General features: G+C 57.8%; 1 protein-coding gene across 1 annotated transcript in view; it reads left to right on the plus strand.

The window, feature by feature from the left end:
* Nucleotides 1–656: 656 nt before the first annotated feature.
* GFRA2 (GDNF family receptor alpha 2) overlaps nucleotides 657–18,059 on the plus strand; it is a 98,138-nt gene continuing 80,735 nt past the window's right edge. The window contains exons 1-3 of the mRNA XM_036855681.1: nucleotides 657–1,288; nucleotides 6,402–6,716; nucleotides 13,275–13,358. Coding sequence (XP_036711576.1) covers nucleotides 1,249–1,288; nucleotides 6,402–6,716; nucleotides 13,275–13,358 — 439 coding nt within the window. The 5' untranslated portion in view covers nucleotides 657–1,248. The remainder of the gene's footprint in view (nucleotides 1,289–6,401; nucleotides 6,717–13,274; nucleotides 13,359–18,059) is intronic.

Below are 18,059 nucleotides of genomic sequence, written 5' to 3' on the forward strand. Positions count from 1 at the left end.
GCCCTTCCCCCCACGCCCCCGGGATGGCTCGGGCGCCCGGCGCTCCACGCCTTCGGGCCTCCGCTGAGCCTCCCCAGGCCTCCATGAGCCGGTGGTCGGGGCGCGGGGGCGGGGGCAGTGGGGGGGTTGGCGCGCGGCGGGGGGAGGAGGAGGGTGCGGAGGCTTTGGTGGCTTTGGGTTGGAGCCCGAGCCTTTGCCGGGGGAGCCTGTCAGTTTCCGGCAAGGCTGCAGGTCAGTCCGGGGAAGGGCGGGCGGCAGACCAGAGGGAGACAGCGGCGGAGCTCTCCTCTCGGCCCGCGTTCCCCGGCGCCACCGCCACCGCCTTGTCGCCGCCGCCGCTGCAGTGTCGCTGCTCCGCTGCGCGCCCGCGCCTCGCGCCGCCAGCGCCTGGGAGCCCGAGCGCTGAGCCCCGGGCGGAGGAGAGGGGCGCGGGCGCGAGAGCCCCGGCGAAGGAGCCGCGAAGGGGGAGGGGGGCGGGCGGAGGGAGGAGCAGGGAGAGGGAGAAGGGGGCGGGAGAGGAGAGCGAGGGAGAGCCGGAGAGAGCGGGAGCAAAGAGCGAGAGCCGGGGAGAGGAGAGGGAGGGAGAGAGAAAGACACACGCACGCAGAGACACACGGTCACTGGAATTCCATTAGAAAAAAGTGACACGAGCAAGGGTTAGCGGGAGAAGATTTTTTAAAATCTTTCCGTCGTCTTGTGCGAAAGAAGCGACTCCGGTCTCTGGTCCTCGAAGCTCCCGCTGGTTTGTTCCTAGGCGCTTACACCCGTCGGTGGATTTCTTTCTTATTTGCGCTTTATTCTGACCCCCACCCTCGCCGCTTCCTTCCAGCCCTTCGCTCTCAGATCGCTTCTCCCCCACCTCCTCAGTCCCCTCCGGGGAAGCGCAGGGGAATCGGACCCGTGGGGACTCGCGCCTTCCCGGATGAGCTGAGGGGCGGGCAGACCTGAGGACCGGCTGTCGGCTTGGAAAGCAGATACACATCCGAATACGTGTATATTTGATTTTAGTGGGCAGAGGGGGCGTCGAGAGGCCGCCCACCGCCCTCCATTCCACTACCCCCTCCAGCCAGAGGCGAGAATCGCAGGACTCAGGATCTTCATCGGGTGGACCAGCTGGGATCTCCGCATTGGATTTGGGGCTGATTATCACTGCTTGGCTATTATTATTACTGTTGTTGTTGTTGTTATTTTTTAATCCAAGGGAGAAAGACCAAAAAAAAAAAAAAAAACCTGTGGGATTTATTTAACATGATCTTGGCAAACGCCTTCTGCCTCTTCTTCTTTTTAGGTGAGTATCTGCGGGTGGCGAGGGCAGCGTGTCCGCCGGAGCCTCGGGCGCTGCGCGGGCCGTGCGTTCGAGCGCTGGCGAGCAGCCGGGAACGCGGGGGGCGCGCGGGGCGCTGGCGGGGGACGGACCGGCGGGGAGAGCGCGCGGCGGGGCGAGCCGGGCCCGGGCGTAGAGGAACCGAGCAGGGCCGGCGGCGAGGATGCGGGCGGAGGGACGGGAGCCGCGGCTGGCTGGTTACGCGGGGGATTGGCAAGGAGAATTATAACACCCAGACCATCCCCGCGCACACGCACGCAGACACACACTCGCTCACTCACACGCAGTGATAGCTCTCATTTCCCTCAAAATAATGGGTTCAAATTGCGGCAACTTAAGAAAAAAAAAAATTCCAACTCTTGATCTGGAAGAGAGAAGGGAGGGGAGAGGCTCAGTGTCGTGGAAAGGAAAATCATGCCAGTCCCACCTTTCCCGGCGGCTCCCTGAGTCGATCGTGGTAGAGGGCATGGGTTTCTCCAGGAGCTCCCGGCTGGACATCTGTGGGGGCAGTCCTGGCAGCCATCCCCCACCCGCCAATCAACCTCTGGAAAATGCACCCCGCTTCCCAGTCTCCGAACCCCTTCCTAGGGGCTCCACTCCCTGGAACACTTTTCAAGTTTCTCCCCACCGTTTGCCCTCCCTCCCGCCCAGACCTGAGCCAGGTGGGTGGGCGGGAGTGGAGTGTTTCTGGCCGCTGTTCAGTGCCTTCCCTTTGCCACCTCTGGGGCGGGGGACCCCATAGCTGGTGGGAAGAGATGGGAGGGAGGCCAAAGTTTGCTTCCTTGGGTGAAGAAGGAGAGGGGTGAGGGGAGAATCCTGGACTGAACAAAGACCACTGCTCATTCTGTAAGCCCCCAAGGGCAGCGAGCAGGGGCTGCCTGGTGCCCCTGAACCCCGGCAGTCTCTTTCGCACCCCGAATTACCAAGCCCTCGTCCCCTTTTTATGCTACACAAGATCTATCTCAGCTGCTTGGGAGACGGGGGTATAGAGGGAGCATTCTTGGGGGTGGAGGTGAGGAAAAGTGGGTGTTTGCAAGGCTGTGTGCTAACCAGGAGCCCCGGGCAAGGCTGCTGCCCCAGTAGGTGCTCCAGAGAGGGAGCAGGCTAACGGTGTGTGTGTGTGTGTGTGTGTGTGTGTGTGTGTGCTCTGAAGCACACATCTGCTTCATTGTGGGTGCTGCTCCTGCCACCCTGGGCTGCTGTGTAGCCAGCGGTGAGCCAGGTTGCCCAGATGGGTCACGAGGGCACCCTTTCCCTCCTGGAGGAGCGGAGAGGGGAAGGCCTGGGGAGGTAGGTGCAGATCCCGGAAACACTTGCTGGGGGGTGTCTAAGAAGTGTCCTGACTAGGACGGGGGCTTGCAGTCCAGTCGATGTTGGTTGGGGCCTGGGCCCTTTGCCAGTTCCCTCCTCTTCCCCCTCCCACAGGCATGAGATCCCCGGGGGGCCAGGCCCTGCTCTAGGGTGTGGCCTTCACTGTCCGGCCTCCCCGAGCCAGAGGTGGCTTTTCTCCAGGCAGCTTTCTCGGGGTGGGAGGGGCTGGGACGGTGCTCCTGGCCTACTGTGCTCCTGCGGCCTTTCCCAGCAACGCTCTCTCTCTGAAGGGGCTATTACGAAACCTGACCTTTTCTCCTACTGCTGGTTAAAAAACGCAGCTTTCTGGGGCCAAGAATGAGCAGGGCCAAGAAGAAAAGAAAATTGTATTTCCGGAAAAGCAGCCAGATTGCTTGCTCCTGAGCTGCACACCCCCTGGGCCGGCAGGGCTTCCAGATGTGGGCGCCTTCTGAGGTCTCCGTCCCCCCGGTGGAGGAGAGCAGTGCCGGCCCGTCAGTCACCTCCAGGCCCAGCCCCCCAGGCTGCAGGCAGGCTTGTCCCGGCTGAGGAGCCTGAGGAGAGACTGCTCTCCTGTGCACGTGTAGGGGGCCCGTTCAGAGATGTCCTCCCAGGTGTCTGTGACCCTAGTGTGTAGGGGGTTGAGAGCAGAAGAGCAGGGTGCTGTTGGCATCCTCTTTGGCTACAGCCTTTCAGTTCCCTTCCCATGAGAAGCCCCTTTCCAAAGCTGGGGTGTGGGGTTAACTGAGTGACCACAGGACGTTGAAAGGCTCTGGGTTAGGCCAGTCGAGAACAAGGGATAGGCTGGTGCTAAGGACATTTCAGCCCCAGGGCCCTTTCCTGGCAAGGAACCCATAGTTGGGAGTTCGTTGGAAATTCCACTTGGGGGAGAGGCTTTTCTGGACATTGAGAGGTGGTGGGCATTTTCAGTGGGGGGTAGAGTGAAGCATGTTCCTAGGAGCAGGGGCCTTTGGTGTGCCCCTCCCAAGGTTCTAGTGAGGTCTGGGGCTGGAGAGGCCTTTCTGGCCCAGCCTGCCTGACCTCCGGTGTTGACAAGCTCAGGGAGAAAATGAGATGGGGGGTGGGGATGAGGGCTGGTCAGAGGGCCCACGTCCCACTGGCATTCTAGCTCTTGTGGGGCATTTGATGCACGAGGGTGGCTGTAGTTCTGTGTGGTCTCTCAGTCCTGTGTCTTTAAAAGCTGTTCTACATGTCTTTTTGCTTTCCTTGAGGGATCTGAGTTTTCTCCTGATCTAGAATTTGGAAACATCACCAGGATACCTTCCAACCTTTACTCTCCTAGAATTCTTGGCCAAAGGCACCGAGTTGCCATGACTTCTTTCTCTGGCTGGGCTTGATTGGTTCTGGGGGTCATGACTCCGACTAGAAGAGTCAGGGAGTTTGGTCGGAAGATGCACCGGCCCTCCTACAGAGCATCTCCCTGCCTGGGAGCCGGCAGGATGAGGGAAGCCCAGGATTCTATAAGGATCATCCCTTGGGGCTCTAGACCTCACCTGTAGGGCAGGGAGGAAGTCTCCTTATTGCCCCAGTTCCCTAGGCTAAGGTCCTGACCTTTAAGCCTGGGTAGGATGCCCCTTTCTCATTTTACCTCGGACAGTGCAGCCTCAGGTGACGCCAGCGGGGGAGGGGGGACGCCTGCTGGGCTGCTGGGCTGAGCGGAGTCAGTGGAAGGCCCAGGGCTGGGCCGGTCTTGAGGCTCCAGCAGGCTGGCTACCTGGCTGGCTAGGTGGGGCAGCAGGTACCGGTGAGGCTGGGTCAACACAGCTGCTCCTGGGTGGCCCAGATACAGCCGAGTCCCGCTCAGAGACCCAGGAATTTGCTGAAGCCGGGCAGTAAGGCTGCTGCCTGGGCTTGGGCGGAGGACACTTCTCCACCGACACCTGGGCAGATGCCCCACTGTCCATGACCACATTCCATGCTGGTTTCTTCAATGGTCTTGTCTCAGCCTGGCCACAGCCTTCAGTTCCTCCTGTCCTGAGGCAGAGGTGTGGTCAGGAGGAGAAGGGAAGTCTTTTGCTCTGGACTCTGAGGGCTTCTCCAACCCAGGCCCACCCCTTGCTCTCCTAGTGGGGTAGGCCTGGCCCTCCAGGAGCCCATCCCTTGATTCCTTTCCCCTCGGCACTCAGTCGGGAGTGACAGGCTCGCGGTGCAGCACTCTGCCTCTAGGTGTCGCTGTCTCCCTGTGGTGGCTGCCCCCCGAGCAGGGCCTCCTTGGGGAAAGGAGTGGGAAGTGGCGGTTCTGGGTAGAGATGGAGGGGATTCTGTGGGATTGGGGACGGGGGGCTAGAGGGGGGGACTTCTCCCTAGGATCTTTTTATGTTTTGGGGCAGGATAGAGTGGAGGAAGCTCCCCCAGATCACTCCTCGGGTCTTGGAAAAGCCAGTGTTGGCTTTGGGCCATGGTATGGCTTTTTTGTGGGGCAGGATCTGAGTGAGGGGCTTGGAGAGGACTGGGAGACCGGGAGAATGTCTGTGTCCAGAGGAAGCCGTTTTGGGAGCTTGCTTTTGAAAGGACCAAGCGGCGCTTTCTTTCCTTGCCCTTCCCCTCCGAATCTCCTTACTTGACCTCTTCCCTTCCGAGGACCGTGGGTTTGGACACTTGAGGCCGTGGATGAGGAGGGTGGACTGATTCCTGCTTGTTCATCGTCGGGGAGGCGAGGGGCTGTGTGCGAGGCCAGGGTCAGCTTGCAATTGACTTGTTATTTGGCTTCTGGAAAGAAGAAAAAAAAGGGGAGACAGAGGGGAGAGGGTTTCAAGGGAGGGTGGGGAGGAGAGGAAAGAAAGAGAAAAAGAAATAGGAGAGAGAAAGGGAGAGAGACAGCCCGATGGAGAGGGAGAGAGGGAGGTGTGTCTGGGTGGGAGGTGTGGTGGGATGGAGTTGCTAGGTCTGCAGCATTTTCTTTGGCGGGGCCCGTAGTGGATCTTGTCCACAGGGTACGTTTTCTGTCTCTGGCTGCACTGTGGGACAGGAAGGTGTGGAGGGCTGAGCCCCCCTGGAGGAGCGCCTCCCTCTGGGCTCAGACCATGGGGTCATGCATGTCTCTCCCTGTCTCCTCGGGAAGTCTGGGGACTCAGAATGGATAGACTGGGGGGTTAGAGGGGTCTTTTCAGCCTGCGTGTGACCTTGACTTGTCATCTCCCTTCCTTGGGCCTCAGTTTCCCCAGGGTAGAATGCAGGGGCTGACTCTGGCCTCTAAGAGGCTGTGAGAGTTAAACCATCTGTTGCTGCTTTCAAGGTTTAGTCTGGTGCCTTGGATGGACCTCTGGCTGGACCCGAGGTTGCTGGGAGGAGGTCTGGGTGCTCTGAAAGTGAGATGCCCCCTCGGCCCACCCCAGGAGGCCCTGCAGCCGCCAGCTCTCTGCTGAGGGTGTGGCATCCTTCTCTGGCTTCCTGGCATCTTAGACTGTCTGTGGTCTTGCTGGGGCCTCTGGCTTTTCTGTGCTCCTGGGCCCAGGGCCACGGAGTGGAACCAGAAGAGAGTCTGGTAGGACCAGGGCAGAGGGCAGCTTTTCTCCTTCGGGTTTGAGGAGAGATGGTGGACTCTTGGGACCCTTTAGCAGCCCTTCCTCCGACCTGCTCTCTGTTGGGGAAGGCAGCCTTGAGTCGGCCTTGCTGTGCCGAGTAGAATGGGTGTGACTTTCCCAGAAGGGCCCAAGCCCCCAGGCCTGCCTCTGGGGTCGGTGACTGCGGCCCTCATTCGTGCTTGTCTTCCCTCCCCACCACCCAGACCAGACCCTCCGCTCTTTGGCCAGCCCTTCCTCCCCGCAGGGCCCCGAGCTCCACGGCTGGCGCCCCCCAGTGGACTGTGTCCGGGCCAATGAGCTGTGCGCGGCCGAATCCAACTGCAGCTCCCGCTACCGCACGCTGCGCCAGTGCCTGGCCGGCCGGGACCGCAACACCATGCTGGCCAACAAGGAGTGCCAGGCGGCCCTGGAGGTGCTGCAGGAGAGCCCGCTGTACGACTGCCGCTGCAAGCGGGGCATGAAGAAGGAGCTGCAGTGCTTGCAGATCTACTGGAGCATCCACCTGGGGCTGACCGAGGGTAAGTCCGCCCGCCTCGCTGGGAGGCACGCTGCGGATGGGGTGGTGGGAGGGCCTCCTGGGGCCCAGGTTCAGCGGGAGGGCCTGGTAACGGGGCAGAGTGGCCACAGCTCTCTCTCTCTCCACCTTCCAGGGAACCTAGAAGCCAGAGGAGGTAGCTGCCCAACCTAGGAGGGCAGCTGTTGTTGGAGAGACAGACGAAGGAGGAGGTGGGGAGGAGAGACGGTGGGGTGGTGGGAGGGGAAGTGAATCGGGGCTGGTTGGATGGCCGTGTGCAGTGGTGACAAGAGAAGGGGAGGCAAGGGTGCCCAGGTGGATGGACAAGTGAGGACAGAGGAGTGAGAAGGGGTAGGCGGCGTGCAGGCGGAGCTGTGAGGTCTGCACGACAGCAAACCAGCCCTTGCCGCTCCCCGCCGTCCCCCTCCTGCCTTCCTGCTCCCAGGAGGCCTGCCCTTCAGGTGGCTTCCTGACCCCGGGCCTGGCCTAGGCACCTTCAACAGAGCTCTGAGCGGCGTGTGGGCAGCGGGTCCCACAGCCCTGGGCAAGCCCGCCTCCAAGGCCCAAGGCAGAACCTGTAAGCCTTTCCCCGGACAGCCACCTCCCCCATTTCCTCCCCCTCCAGACTGGGGTGTGGAGGATTTGCTGGCCACCGGGGTCAGGCATTCACTTATTAATTCAGCAACTGTTTATTGAGGGTTTACTGGCTGCTAGGCCTTGTGGCAACAGTTGAGAACAGCTGAGGCAACCTCTGCCTTTGTGGAGCTCATGCTCGGGGTGGGGTGGGGGATGCAGAGAAGTTATTTGGTAACAGTTATCTCATTTGGTGATGTGAGTGGGAAGCACTGGGTGCTGCGGCAGCACCAAGCAGGGGCATCAAACCCCTTCTTACAAAATCTAAAGCGCCTTCCTGGAAGAGGCAGCCTCCAAGCTGAGCTTCAAGAATGAGCTGCAGTTACCTGGTGAAGATGTATGGGGAGAGTATGGGAGGTGGAGGGAGAGCTTGGGCAAAGGCCTGCGGGTAACTCAGGTTAGTGGAACTCGCTTACAGACCTGCAGGTAACTCAGTGTGGTAGCGGCGGGTGGAAGTGGGGATGGGGGAGGAGAGATGGGAGGGGTACGGATCTGGTGGGCAGCACCCCTGGAAGGTTTTACACGATGGATATGTGCTTCAGGACAAAGTTCACGTGGTTCCAGTGAAGAGAGTAGATTGGAGAGACTGTTTGGAGGCCTCTGCTGTGATACAGGCCAGGAATGATGGCGGCTGAATGAGGACAGTGGCAGAAAAGGAGGATCTAAGAGCTGTCCAGGAGGTAGAATCGACAGGTCCTGGTGAAGGGTCAGAGGAGTCAGGGGGGCCCCCAATTTTCAGTCTTGGGCAGCTGGGTGGGTGATGTGGCTGATGACAGTGAAGGTACTGAGTTGGGGGAGGGCTGGGAGATGTGAATTTCTTCTGGGGCGTGTGCCCCTCATCGGCCCCGCCCTACAGACAGCTGGGCACGCAGGGCTGGGGGTCACGTGAGGAAGAGCGACTGGACATAGGGATTTAGAAGTCGCCAGCAGACTGCAGGTGGTAACTGGGGCCAAGGGAGTGGGTGCAGTCACATTGGGAGGAGGTCAGGGACAGAGCCCCCAGGACCACTGCCATTTAAAGATGGGCTGCAAGGATGACTAAGGAGGCTCTGGGGGTGAGGTAGGAGGGACAGTAGGACACCTTGGGAGGGGCTCACTCTCAGAGGAAGGAGGGTCACCAGCCTCTAAGACTTCAGGCCCAGCAGGAGAGGGGTGGAAAGGGTCCCTGATGCCCTTGGGGTGAGCGCCTTAGGTGGCTGCTGGGAGCAAGCCTGCTTAAGGGGTGCCTGGGAGCCGGGGAGAGGGGAATGATGACTGTGGCCAACTTCTTGAATTTTGGTGTGAAGATGGGAGAAGAACAAAGGATGACTTTTTTTTTTTTAAAGATGCGAGAGAGTCGAGCAGTTTAAATTCTAAGGTAGGATAGTAATAATGGAGAGGCTGAGGTGAATAAGAGAGAGGGGTGCTCTGTGGATCTGTGCCCCTGGGGGAGGGGAGGCGTCAGCCTAGGATCTGAGGGGCAGCACCACCTTCAGCTGCTGGAGGGGGAGGAGGAAACTGGGCCCAGGGGTGGGGCCTGGATATCGAGAGCTTCCTGAGCAGTGGCCCCGAGGGTTCAAATGTGCCCTGAAAACAGGAATAAGCGGACATGGAATTATTAATAGTATTACCACCACTAGTAACAAAGTAATTCCTCATGAATCGGGTGGTCACTTCTTCCATTGCTAGCAATGCTGGAGTCCTAGAACTAGAAGTTAGCAAAGAGAGGGAGCCGGCCACAGAGACGGGCACTCTGTTCTCTGTGAGACAAGGAGCTGTGTACCCGCCCGCCACACCGCCTGACTCGTGCCCAGAACATTAAAGGCCCCAATTCAGCCAGCTGGGTTGTTTAGGTTTTTGCTTTCTTTCCGACAGCCTTCAGTTTCAGCCGAGGGAGACTGGGCAGAAGTGGGTGGGCTTGCTGTGGGTGCAGAATGGACAGGAAAGGGATGGAAGAGCTGCCGGCTGGAGAGTTGGGTGGGCCGCCTGAGAACCTTCCCATCGGACTGGCCCCGTGGGCATCACCGCATCAGGGCTCCTGGGACCTTGCTCGGAGCCGTGACGATGAGGCAGTTTGATGACAACAATAGGCATAGTGTGCATTTTATGCTGCCTTCTGCTGTGTCTTCAAGGCCCTTTCAACCCAGGAGGGCCTGACTGTAAACTCTCCCCGTTCCAAGGCTTGAGATGGTTTGTTGGTTCATTTACTCAACAAATATCTGTTAAGCACCTACTGTGTGCTTCAGAGGGTGAAAGCACTGGGGAAGCCGTGGTCCCTGTGCTGGCGTGTACAGGCTGGGGAACCCTTCCCCTGGTCCCACTCTAGAAAGGCAGACCCCTGCTTTTCTCCTTCCTCAGAACCCTGCCCCCCACCCCTTGCAGATTGCACAGTCCTCTCCCCCTGGGTCTTGGGGCCAGAGGTGGTTTCCGTCCAGGGCTGACCAGAGGAACCCAGAGGCCTTTTTTTTTTTTTTTTAACATCTTTATTGGAGTATAATTGCTTTACAATGGTGTGTTAGTTTCTGCTTTATAACAAAGTGAATCAGCTATACATATACATATATCCCCATATCCCCTCCCTCTTGCGTCTCCCTCCCTCCCACCCTCCCTCTCCCACCCCTCTAGGTGGTCACAAAGCACCAAGCTGATCTCCCTGTGCTATGCGGCTGCTTCCCACTAGCTATCTATTTTACGTTTGGTAGTGTATATTATGTCCATGCCACTCTCTCACTTTGTCACAGCTTACCCTTCCCCCTCTCCATATCCTCAAGTCCATTCTCTAGTAGGTCTGTGTCTTTATTCCCGTCTTACCACTAGGTTCTTCATGACCTTTTTAACAGCAGGTGGTGTTCCTCTGAGGGACAGGATCTTCCTGAGAGGGGGCTATTCCTGGTGTGGGGTGAGTGGTCTCCTGGGGAGGCTACAAACACACCCTCCCTATTCCTTAAGACTCTTAATAACCTGGCTTGGGCCGGGGTGGGGGGATCACGGAGAGGAGAGACCCATGTGGGTTTGCACTTAGATTCTGGCTTCTCCTGCTGCGATTCGCCGGAGACTCGGCTCCATCTTCTGCCTCTACCTGAGGCTGAGCTCGCTGCGCAGACTGAGGCCCTCAGCGTGCGGGCAGAGCTGGCGGTGGCAGGATTGTGGCCTCTGCCGAGCTCCTAGACGGTCCCAACCGCAAAGGGCCTCGAGATCGTTCTGGCGGGGAAGCTGAGATGCAGGGAGGCGAGTCGGGGGCTTCCCAGGGCACACAGCAAGCAGCTGGTGGGACCAGGCCCCCGACTCCTTATCCAGACCCCTTGCCACTGCCCTGGGGGAGAGCTGTGGCCTTGGGCCTGTCTTCCCCTCTGCCGTCACCACCCCCGTAACCACCAGTATTTACACGGTGGGGCTGTCACTGTTGGCTGCACAAGGGACCAGGCTTCTTGCCTTCTCCAAAGGTGATGCTGAAGTTCAGGGTCATCCTGGTCCTGCAGACGTGAAGTGCCAAGGCCTCTCCTACTTGTCGTCTCCCAGGTCGTGGCCCTGGAATCTGACATCCTGGATTTGGCTTCAGTCTGGCTGCCAGGCAGGTCTCGGATTTCCCGCTGGTGAATTCCGCTGCAGGAGCAGGAGATGGAAGTTGAGTTAAATAGGATGGGCTCCTCCCACCCAGTCATGGAAGAGGCTCTTTTCCCCCAGAGATCCATCCCCTGTCCCCTCCTAGTCAATCATACTAACCTATCCATACCCAGGCACGGTGCTATGCCAGATGCTATAGGGACGGACAGACCCTGCTCTGGGGGAGCAACCCAGCCCGCAGAAGATTGCTCTGTGAAAAGTTAAGCAACAGTAGTACTTGTTTAAGAACAATTTGGTTTCAATAACACTTTTTACTTTTGGAGACAGTATTCATGATGGTTAAGTACTTGGACTCTGGAGCCAACTTCCTGGGTTTGAAACCAGGCTCTGCCACTTACCAGCTGTGTGACCTCGAGCAAGTACCTCAGTGTCTCTGTGCCCCAGTTCCTTATCAGTAAAATAGGGAGAATAATAGTGCCTACCCCCTAGAGAAATTAAGAGGATTAAATGAGTTAGTACATCTAAAGCACTTCTTTTTTTTTTAATAATAATCTTTTATTTATTTATTTATTTTTATATTTATTTTTGGCTGTGTTGGGTCTTCGTATCTGTGCGAGGGCTTCCTCTAGTTGCAGCGAGTGGGGGCCACTCTTCATCGCGGTGCGCGGGCCTCTCACTGTCGCGCCCTCTCTTGTTGCGGAGCACAGGCTCCAGACGCGCAGGCTCTGTAGTTGTGGCTCATGGGCCCAGCTGCTCCGCGGCATGTGGAATCCCAGACCAGGGCTCGAACCCATGTCCCCTGCATTAGCAGGCAGATTCTCAACCACTGCGCCACCAGGGAAGCCCCCTAAAGCACTTCTAATAGTGCTGTGCTGGCACGAAGGCAGCACAATACAACGTCATCTGTATTACAAAAGTGCTTCCTAAGCTCTTGTGTTGTTTGGCTGCAGCAGATAGCATGGCTGGTCACCCCACCACAGGGAGTTTCTCCAGTGCCGGCGGGTAGAGTGGAGGCTGCTGGGATCGTGCAGGCCTGCGATGGCCCTGCGTGCCCCGGGGGTAGGTGGGATCGGAGACAGGCCTGAAGGAAAGAGTAACCTTTGGATTAGGTCCGTTGGCAGGTACCAGTGGGCACCCCCTGTGCGTAAGGTGCCCTGTGTGCTGGGTGTGGCAGGGCCTAAGGTGCTCCTGTGTGGTACAGTGAAGGGCGGGGCCGCTTCTCCAGGGGGCATGCTCTTCCTGCACGTCCTCTGGGGGTCTGTACCCTTCTCTGGGGGGTCTGCCTGGTATAGCAGACAGATAGATGCCTGGTCCGTGGACCAGCGGAGGGCTGGTCAAGCCTTGAGGGCTAGCCTGTGGGTGACTCTGGGGGCCTGGCTGAATGAGCCCCTTGCAAGCAGATTCCAAGGCTCCTCTTCTGGAGGCCGGCTCCCTCCTGCAGGTGGCCCCCAGGGGTGCTGCCCCACATGCTCCTCGTTAGGCGAGGGTACTTGCCCCTGGCGCTGGGCCCCGGGTGGATGGGAAATCAGTGTGTGAGGCTGTGGTCATCACCTGTCTCCCCTGCCCGCTCAACACACACACACACACACAGTCTGAGTGATTATCCATTGATTTCTCCTCGCCGTCATGTCTCAAGAGGATATTTCCTTTGCTGCCGAGGCATTGGCAGAGGAGGCTGGAGTCCCGCTGAGGTGGTGGTGGGTCTCCAGGGCAGCCTTGTGCCGTTTATCTCCTGTCACTCGCTTGCTTTTCTGTTCCCCGAGCCTCTGGTGCACCCCGGAGCCTGGAGGAGAGGGCTGAGAAGCAGCAGGTGGAGGGGAAGGCAGGTCGGGAGTCAGTCAGACAGGAGCCGCAGTCAGGCCTCCACCCAGCGGACCTTCAGCCAGTCAGATTCTCCTGGTGGCCTGGTGGGAAGCAAAGGGGAAATCCTGTCCCCTTAAGTCTGGGCAGAGCCAGCCTGGTGTGATGGGAGAGAATGCTGGTGTGAGGCTGGAGTCCAGCTCAAGCTCCGCCATGAGTAGCTGTGTGATCTCAGGCAGGTTGCTTCGCCTCTCTGGGCCACCTCAGAGCCCTCCCCTGTGAAATGAGAAAGTTGTACTGAATGACTGTGGAGGGCCCTTTGGCTTCAAATCCTGGGATTTGTACCTGGCCTTCCACAGGGTTCCAGCTCCCCTGTGCCTTCTTTCCAGAAGCATTCGGAAGTCCTTAGAAGAGGCCGGGACATGCAGAGAGGTCACGAGGGAGATGTATTAGGCAGTTCTGACCTGCTCTGGTTGGAGAGAAGTACCTTTCTCATGTGAAATGTGCAGCATTTCATTCCTAACCTGCCCTGTGCAGCACTTTGGGCAGGATGTGAGCCTGGGCCTGACACGGTTCTCTCTTCTAGGTGAGGAGTTTTATGAAGCCTCACCCTACGAGCCAGTGACCGCCCGCCTCTCGGACATCTTCAGGCTTGCTTCAATCTTCTCAGGTGAGTGGGCTCATGCTGGGGCCTCGCCAGACCTACTCCGGCCCCCGTGGGTGGTGGATCGGGCCTTGGGGCTTGGCTCAGGTGTCGGCTCGCCAGCAGGCCCCCGAACGCCTCTGAGCCTTGGGGTCTTCATATGTAAAGAGGGAACCTTAACGCCCATCCCCAAGGTTGTGTGTGGCGTAAAGCATTTACAGGAATTGCCTAGAATGAGCTTGCCGTGCAGGAGATCTTGAATCTGAAACGTGGTATTGCTCTCCCATTTCGTCACCTGTCCTGCCTGGCTGGGTCCTTTCCAGCTGTTCTACTTTGGGCAAGTTACTCGACCTCTCTATGCCTCAGTTTCCTCTCTGGTGCAGAGGGGAGAGTACCTACCTCGCTGGATGGTCATGAGGTCAGAGTGAACCAATGGCTGTCCAGGGCTCAGCATGCTGCCGAGTGCGTGGGAGCCGTTAGCCGTGGTTGTCGGCGTTCCTATCATCATCGTCCATTCTGCTCTGAAATTTCCCTCTCCCCTGGGGGCTCTGCTTCTTGAATCCCGCTGAGGAGAGCCTCTGCTCTCTGGCCACTCCTGCCTTGGCCTGCCTGGGGAGTGAGAAGGCCCATTTGAGCTCTAGCTTTGCTGGCCGTGGTCTGTGTATAGGAGCCCAGTGAGTTTTTTGGTTCTTTCTTCTTGGCCTTGTTCCCTCTGGCCTTTGGGTGACCCAGGGCAGCCTGCCCCTGCTCAGGCACTAGGGAGGACCTTCCGGTTTTGGGAACTCTTGGGGCTGGGATGAGCTTCCTGGAGTCACCACTGCTGCTTAAAGAGGGCCAGGGTGGGCTTGCTTGTGGGCCCCAGACCTCAGGCTTCCAGGCACTTTGTGGCAATATGTAAAACCTTCCGAAGTTTCTTTTGCTCTAAACCAGGGTTTCTCAACAGCAACATTATTGACATTGACCTGGGTAATTCTCTCCGTGGCAGGAGCCATCCTGTGCAGTGTAAGATGTTTCGCAGCATCCCTGGCCTCTGCCTACTGGGCACTAGTAGCAGTCCCCCAAGCTGTGACAGCCCAGTGTGTCTCCAGACACTGCCAAATGTCCCCTGGGGGCACAGTCGCTGCCAGTTGAGAAGAACTACTCTAGACTGTGAAATGAAAGATTCTCCAGTGACACCCTAAGCCCTTTCAAATGAAGAACTCTCTAGGACAATGTTTCTCAAACTTTTTCTTTGTTTTCATTGTTGCCCCTCTAAGGAGAAAAGTTAATTCGCTCGAACTAGAGAAATACTGTCTTAGTCTGCTTGGGCTGCCATAACAAAATACCGTAGACTGGGTGGCTTAAACGACAGAAGTCTATTATCTCACGGTTCTGGAGGCTGGAAGTCCAAGATCAAGGTCTGGCAGGTTTGGTTTCTGGTGAGGGCTCTCTTCCTGGTTTGCAGACATCAGCCTTCTCACTGTGTCCTCACAGGGTAGGGGTGGGAATGGGTGGGAAGGAAGTGGGGGATTGGAGTGGGGAGATAGAGAGAAGAGAGAGAAGAGAGAGGAGGGTGGAGAGAGAGAGAGAGAGAGAGAGAGAGAGAGAGAGAGAGAAAGGTCTCTTCCTCTTCTTATAAGGACACTAGTCCTACTGGATTATGGCCCCACCCTTATGACCTCATTTAACCTTAATTACCTCCTAAAAGCCCTATCTTCAAATACAGTCACATTGGCGGTTTAGGGCTTCAGCATATGAGTTTGGGGAGGGAACACAATTTAGTCCATAGTAAATGCCAAGTATTAAAATTTTGTCAGATAGGGTTGAGTTTTGGAGGGCCACAAACCACTGTAATATCTCCTTTTTTTTTGCCTACCCAGGAGCCCGTTTTTGCTCCCTTGGGGGTGATACCCTCCTCTCCCACTGAGAAAGCATGCTCTAAGGGATTGAGATAGGATGATACACATGTACTGGTGGGAGAAATCCTGGGCCCCATGAGAAGGGAGGCACTGGCCAAAGGGTGACCATCTGGACATACTCTTGGGCCCTGGTGGTGGGCAGGGTTAGTGGTGGATGGAATGGTGACTTCGAAGATGGTCTGTGCATTGCGTGGCCTGCCCTGGGCTCTCATCATCATACCTCACAGTGGGGTGATGGCCGAGGTTCCCATCCTGCCTCTGCCTGTGGCACTGTGATGACTCAGTGATAAGCCTTGCCCATCCCACAGGGCTGAACTGGGTGATTGACTGACTGAGGCCCCTCCTAGCACAGACATTCTGATTCTCACATTTCCTGATTAGTTTTGGGCCACGCCTTTTGAGGCAGTGCTAGGGGGCTCCAGCAGATCGAGGAGATGGTTTGCGCGTGGACGCTGTGATGGGGAAATCCCAGCGGCCCGACATACCCATTTCCCACCCTACCATGGGCTCAGGTGCTACTGCCTGGACGGGAGCCACTGGCTTTACCTCCAGTGAAGAAATGGCTTTGGCTTGCTCCCTGAAGGTTGAAGGTCAGAGGTCCGCACCTGAGCTCAGGCCCCTGCTGCTTCCTGGACTGACACTAAGTATCTTCCTGGCAGAAAATCTTTCCGTAATGGACTTGACACTCTGTGGGACAAGGATGTTGACAAGACAAATGAGGAGATTACTGGTCTGCAGCTCGCTGAAGCAGCATCCTTCACCTGCTGCTCAGATGGAACTGGGCCCCACACGACCGTAGATCCCTGGGCTCTGGGGACCACTCCCCACAGTGAGGGCAGGGCTCCCCCTCACTGCCCCTGCTGACCCCGCTCCACCCAGAGCAGCCCTCGAGTTGGTGCACGGGCGGCTCTATCTGGGGAAACTCTGGTACATAGCTGGGTGGGGAGGCCCTGGCCCAACCACCAAGAAACCAAGTGGGCCGTGGTGGGGAGCACGCAGCAGAAAGAGGGCTGGATGGGGAGCCGGGACCCTGATTCCAGCTCATTCTCTGCCACGGATGAGCTGATGGGCTTGGGCAGGTCACTTCCCTGCTCCAGACCTTACATTTCTTTTCTGAAGAAGGAAGAGGTGAGCTTAGAGCAGCCTTTTCCCCATCGAGGCGCACAGACAGCGGCAGTGTTGTTTGGTATCTAGGATGAGCAGAGCCGCTTGGAGCTCAGGTGGTCACAGCCCCTTTGCCTGGCTGCCCTGCGGGCTGAGGGGTCAGTATCTGGGCTCATGTATCACCCGCCTGTGGCTCGCTGCCTGGGAAAGCCTGGTCTGGGGGACCCCGGGTCCTGCACGGATGCTCCAGGATGACAGCAATCCGCGCTGCAGGGTTCTATGGCGTCCCTCCCCACTTCTCCACACTTACATGTGGCTGTATGACGTTCCCCCCGCCATCTCTGTGTGGAAAGGCTGTGGTGTGGGCCGTGGAGGCTCCTCTAGGTCGCACTACCCCCAGTCGGGGCCCAGGGACTTGGAGAAAGGTGCTCTTGTATCTTTGGGGCCGAGTTGCTACTATCTGAGAATTCGGGGCCTCCTGGAACGTGTGTTCTTCTTTCCCTCTGGCCTGCTCTCTCTGTCGGGCTTCTTCGAAAGCCCAGCTGGGATTCTGTTGGCAAAGAAAGCTGCCGGGGTTCCCCCAACACTCTCTGACGCCGAGGCCCTGGGGGAAGGGCGAGTCCTGCCCTCCTGTCTGCCCAGTTCAGAGACAGGCGCTGGGATCAGTGAATGGGTCTGGGATTCCTGGTGTCCAGTTAATCCCAAGTCCAAGGCCGGGAGGGGAGCAGTCTGGCTCTGCCCTGAACAGTGGGGACAGAGTTGTTGGAGGGATCCAGATGTCCTGCCCTAGCCTTATAGACGGGAAGGGAGATTTCACGGAGAAGAAATGAAGTTTGTAATGAGGTTTGTCCTGTTTCTAGCAATTTAAACTGCCCTTGGAAACGGGAAACGGCGTGTTCCTGGAGGCCTTGTTGGGCCTCTTTGAGCTATAGTGCCTACGTTTGTAAAATGAGAAGGGGATGGCTACTGATTGGGCCGACACAGAGGAGTCCGTGAGGATGGACGCAAGCAGAGTGACAGCCGTCCTCTCTGCCGAGGGTGCTCCTCTAGAGGGGCCCCTTGGGTGCAGGAGCTGAAGTTGAGAGTCCCTCCCTCCCCAAGCGCCTGTGACCCCGTGAATACTGCGTCCCAGCTGGTCCCATCTGGGGAGGCAGGAGAGGATGGAACAAAGTGGAGAGAGGAGAGAAAGGCCTCTTAGGGAAAGAAGAGATGGTTCAGGCAGAGAGAGGTTGTGAGGGGTGATGCGGACAGTGAGGGAAGGGAAATGCTCCATCCACGTGGGGTGAAACCATCAAAGTGAGGCTGAAAAGGCCTGGGAGGGCCAGACAGTGGCTTCCCTCGACGCTGGGCTGTGCCTCAGGGACCGGGAGAAGCGGCAGGCAGGTGGTGTGGGCCGGGCTGTCAGCGAGCGCTGCCTCTGCATTTCTGGTGAGGCTGGGGGCCTCCAGGGCCTTGGGCATCCGATGCAGGCATTGGAGATACATGGGTATGGAGCATATTTATGCAAACACATCTTTTCTTTTCTATAGCTGGAGGGGAACTTGGAGATCATCTAAGCTCACCCCTTATCTGACAAAAAGGGAAACTGAGGCCCCAAGGGAAGGGATGGACTAGACCGGGATTCAGTCCTGCTTCTATCCCTGCCCAGTGCGTAACTCAGGCAGGGGCCTCACCTCTAAGCCCGGGTTTCTTCTTACACAACACGGGGCTGATAGCAAAACCTACC

The sequence above is a fragment of the Balaenoptera musculus genome, chromosome 6 (genome assembly GCF_009873245.2).
Source record: "Balaenoptera musculus isolate JJ_BM4_2016_0621 chromosome 6, mBalMus1.pri.v3, whole genome shotgun sequence".
In the NCBI taxonomy this organism is placed as follows: domain Eukaryota; kingdom Metazoa; phylum Chordata; class Mammalia; order Artiodactyla; family Balaenopteridae; genus Balaenoptera; species Balaenoptera musculus.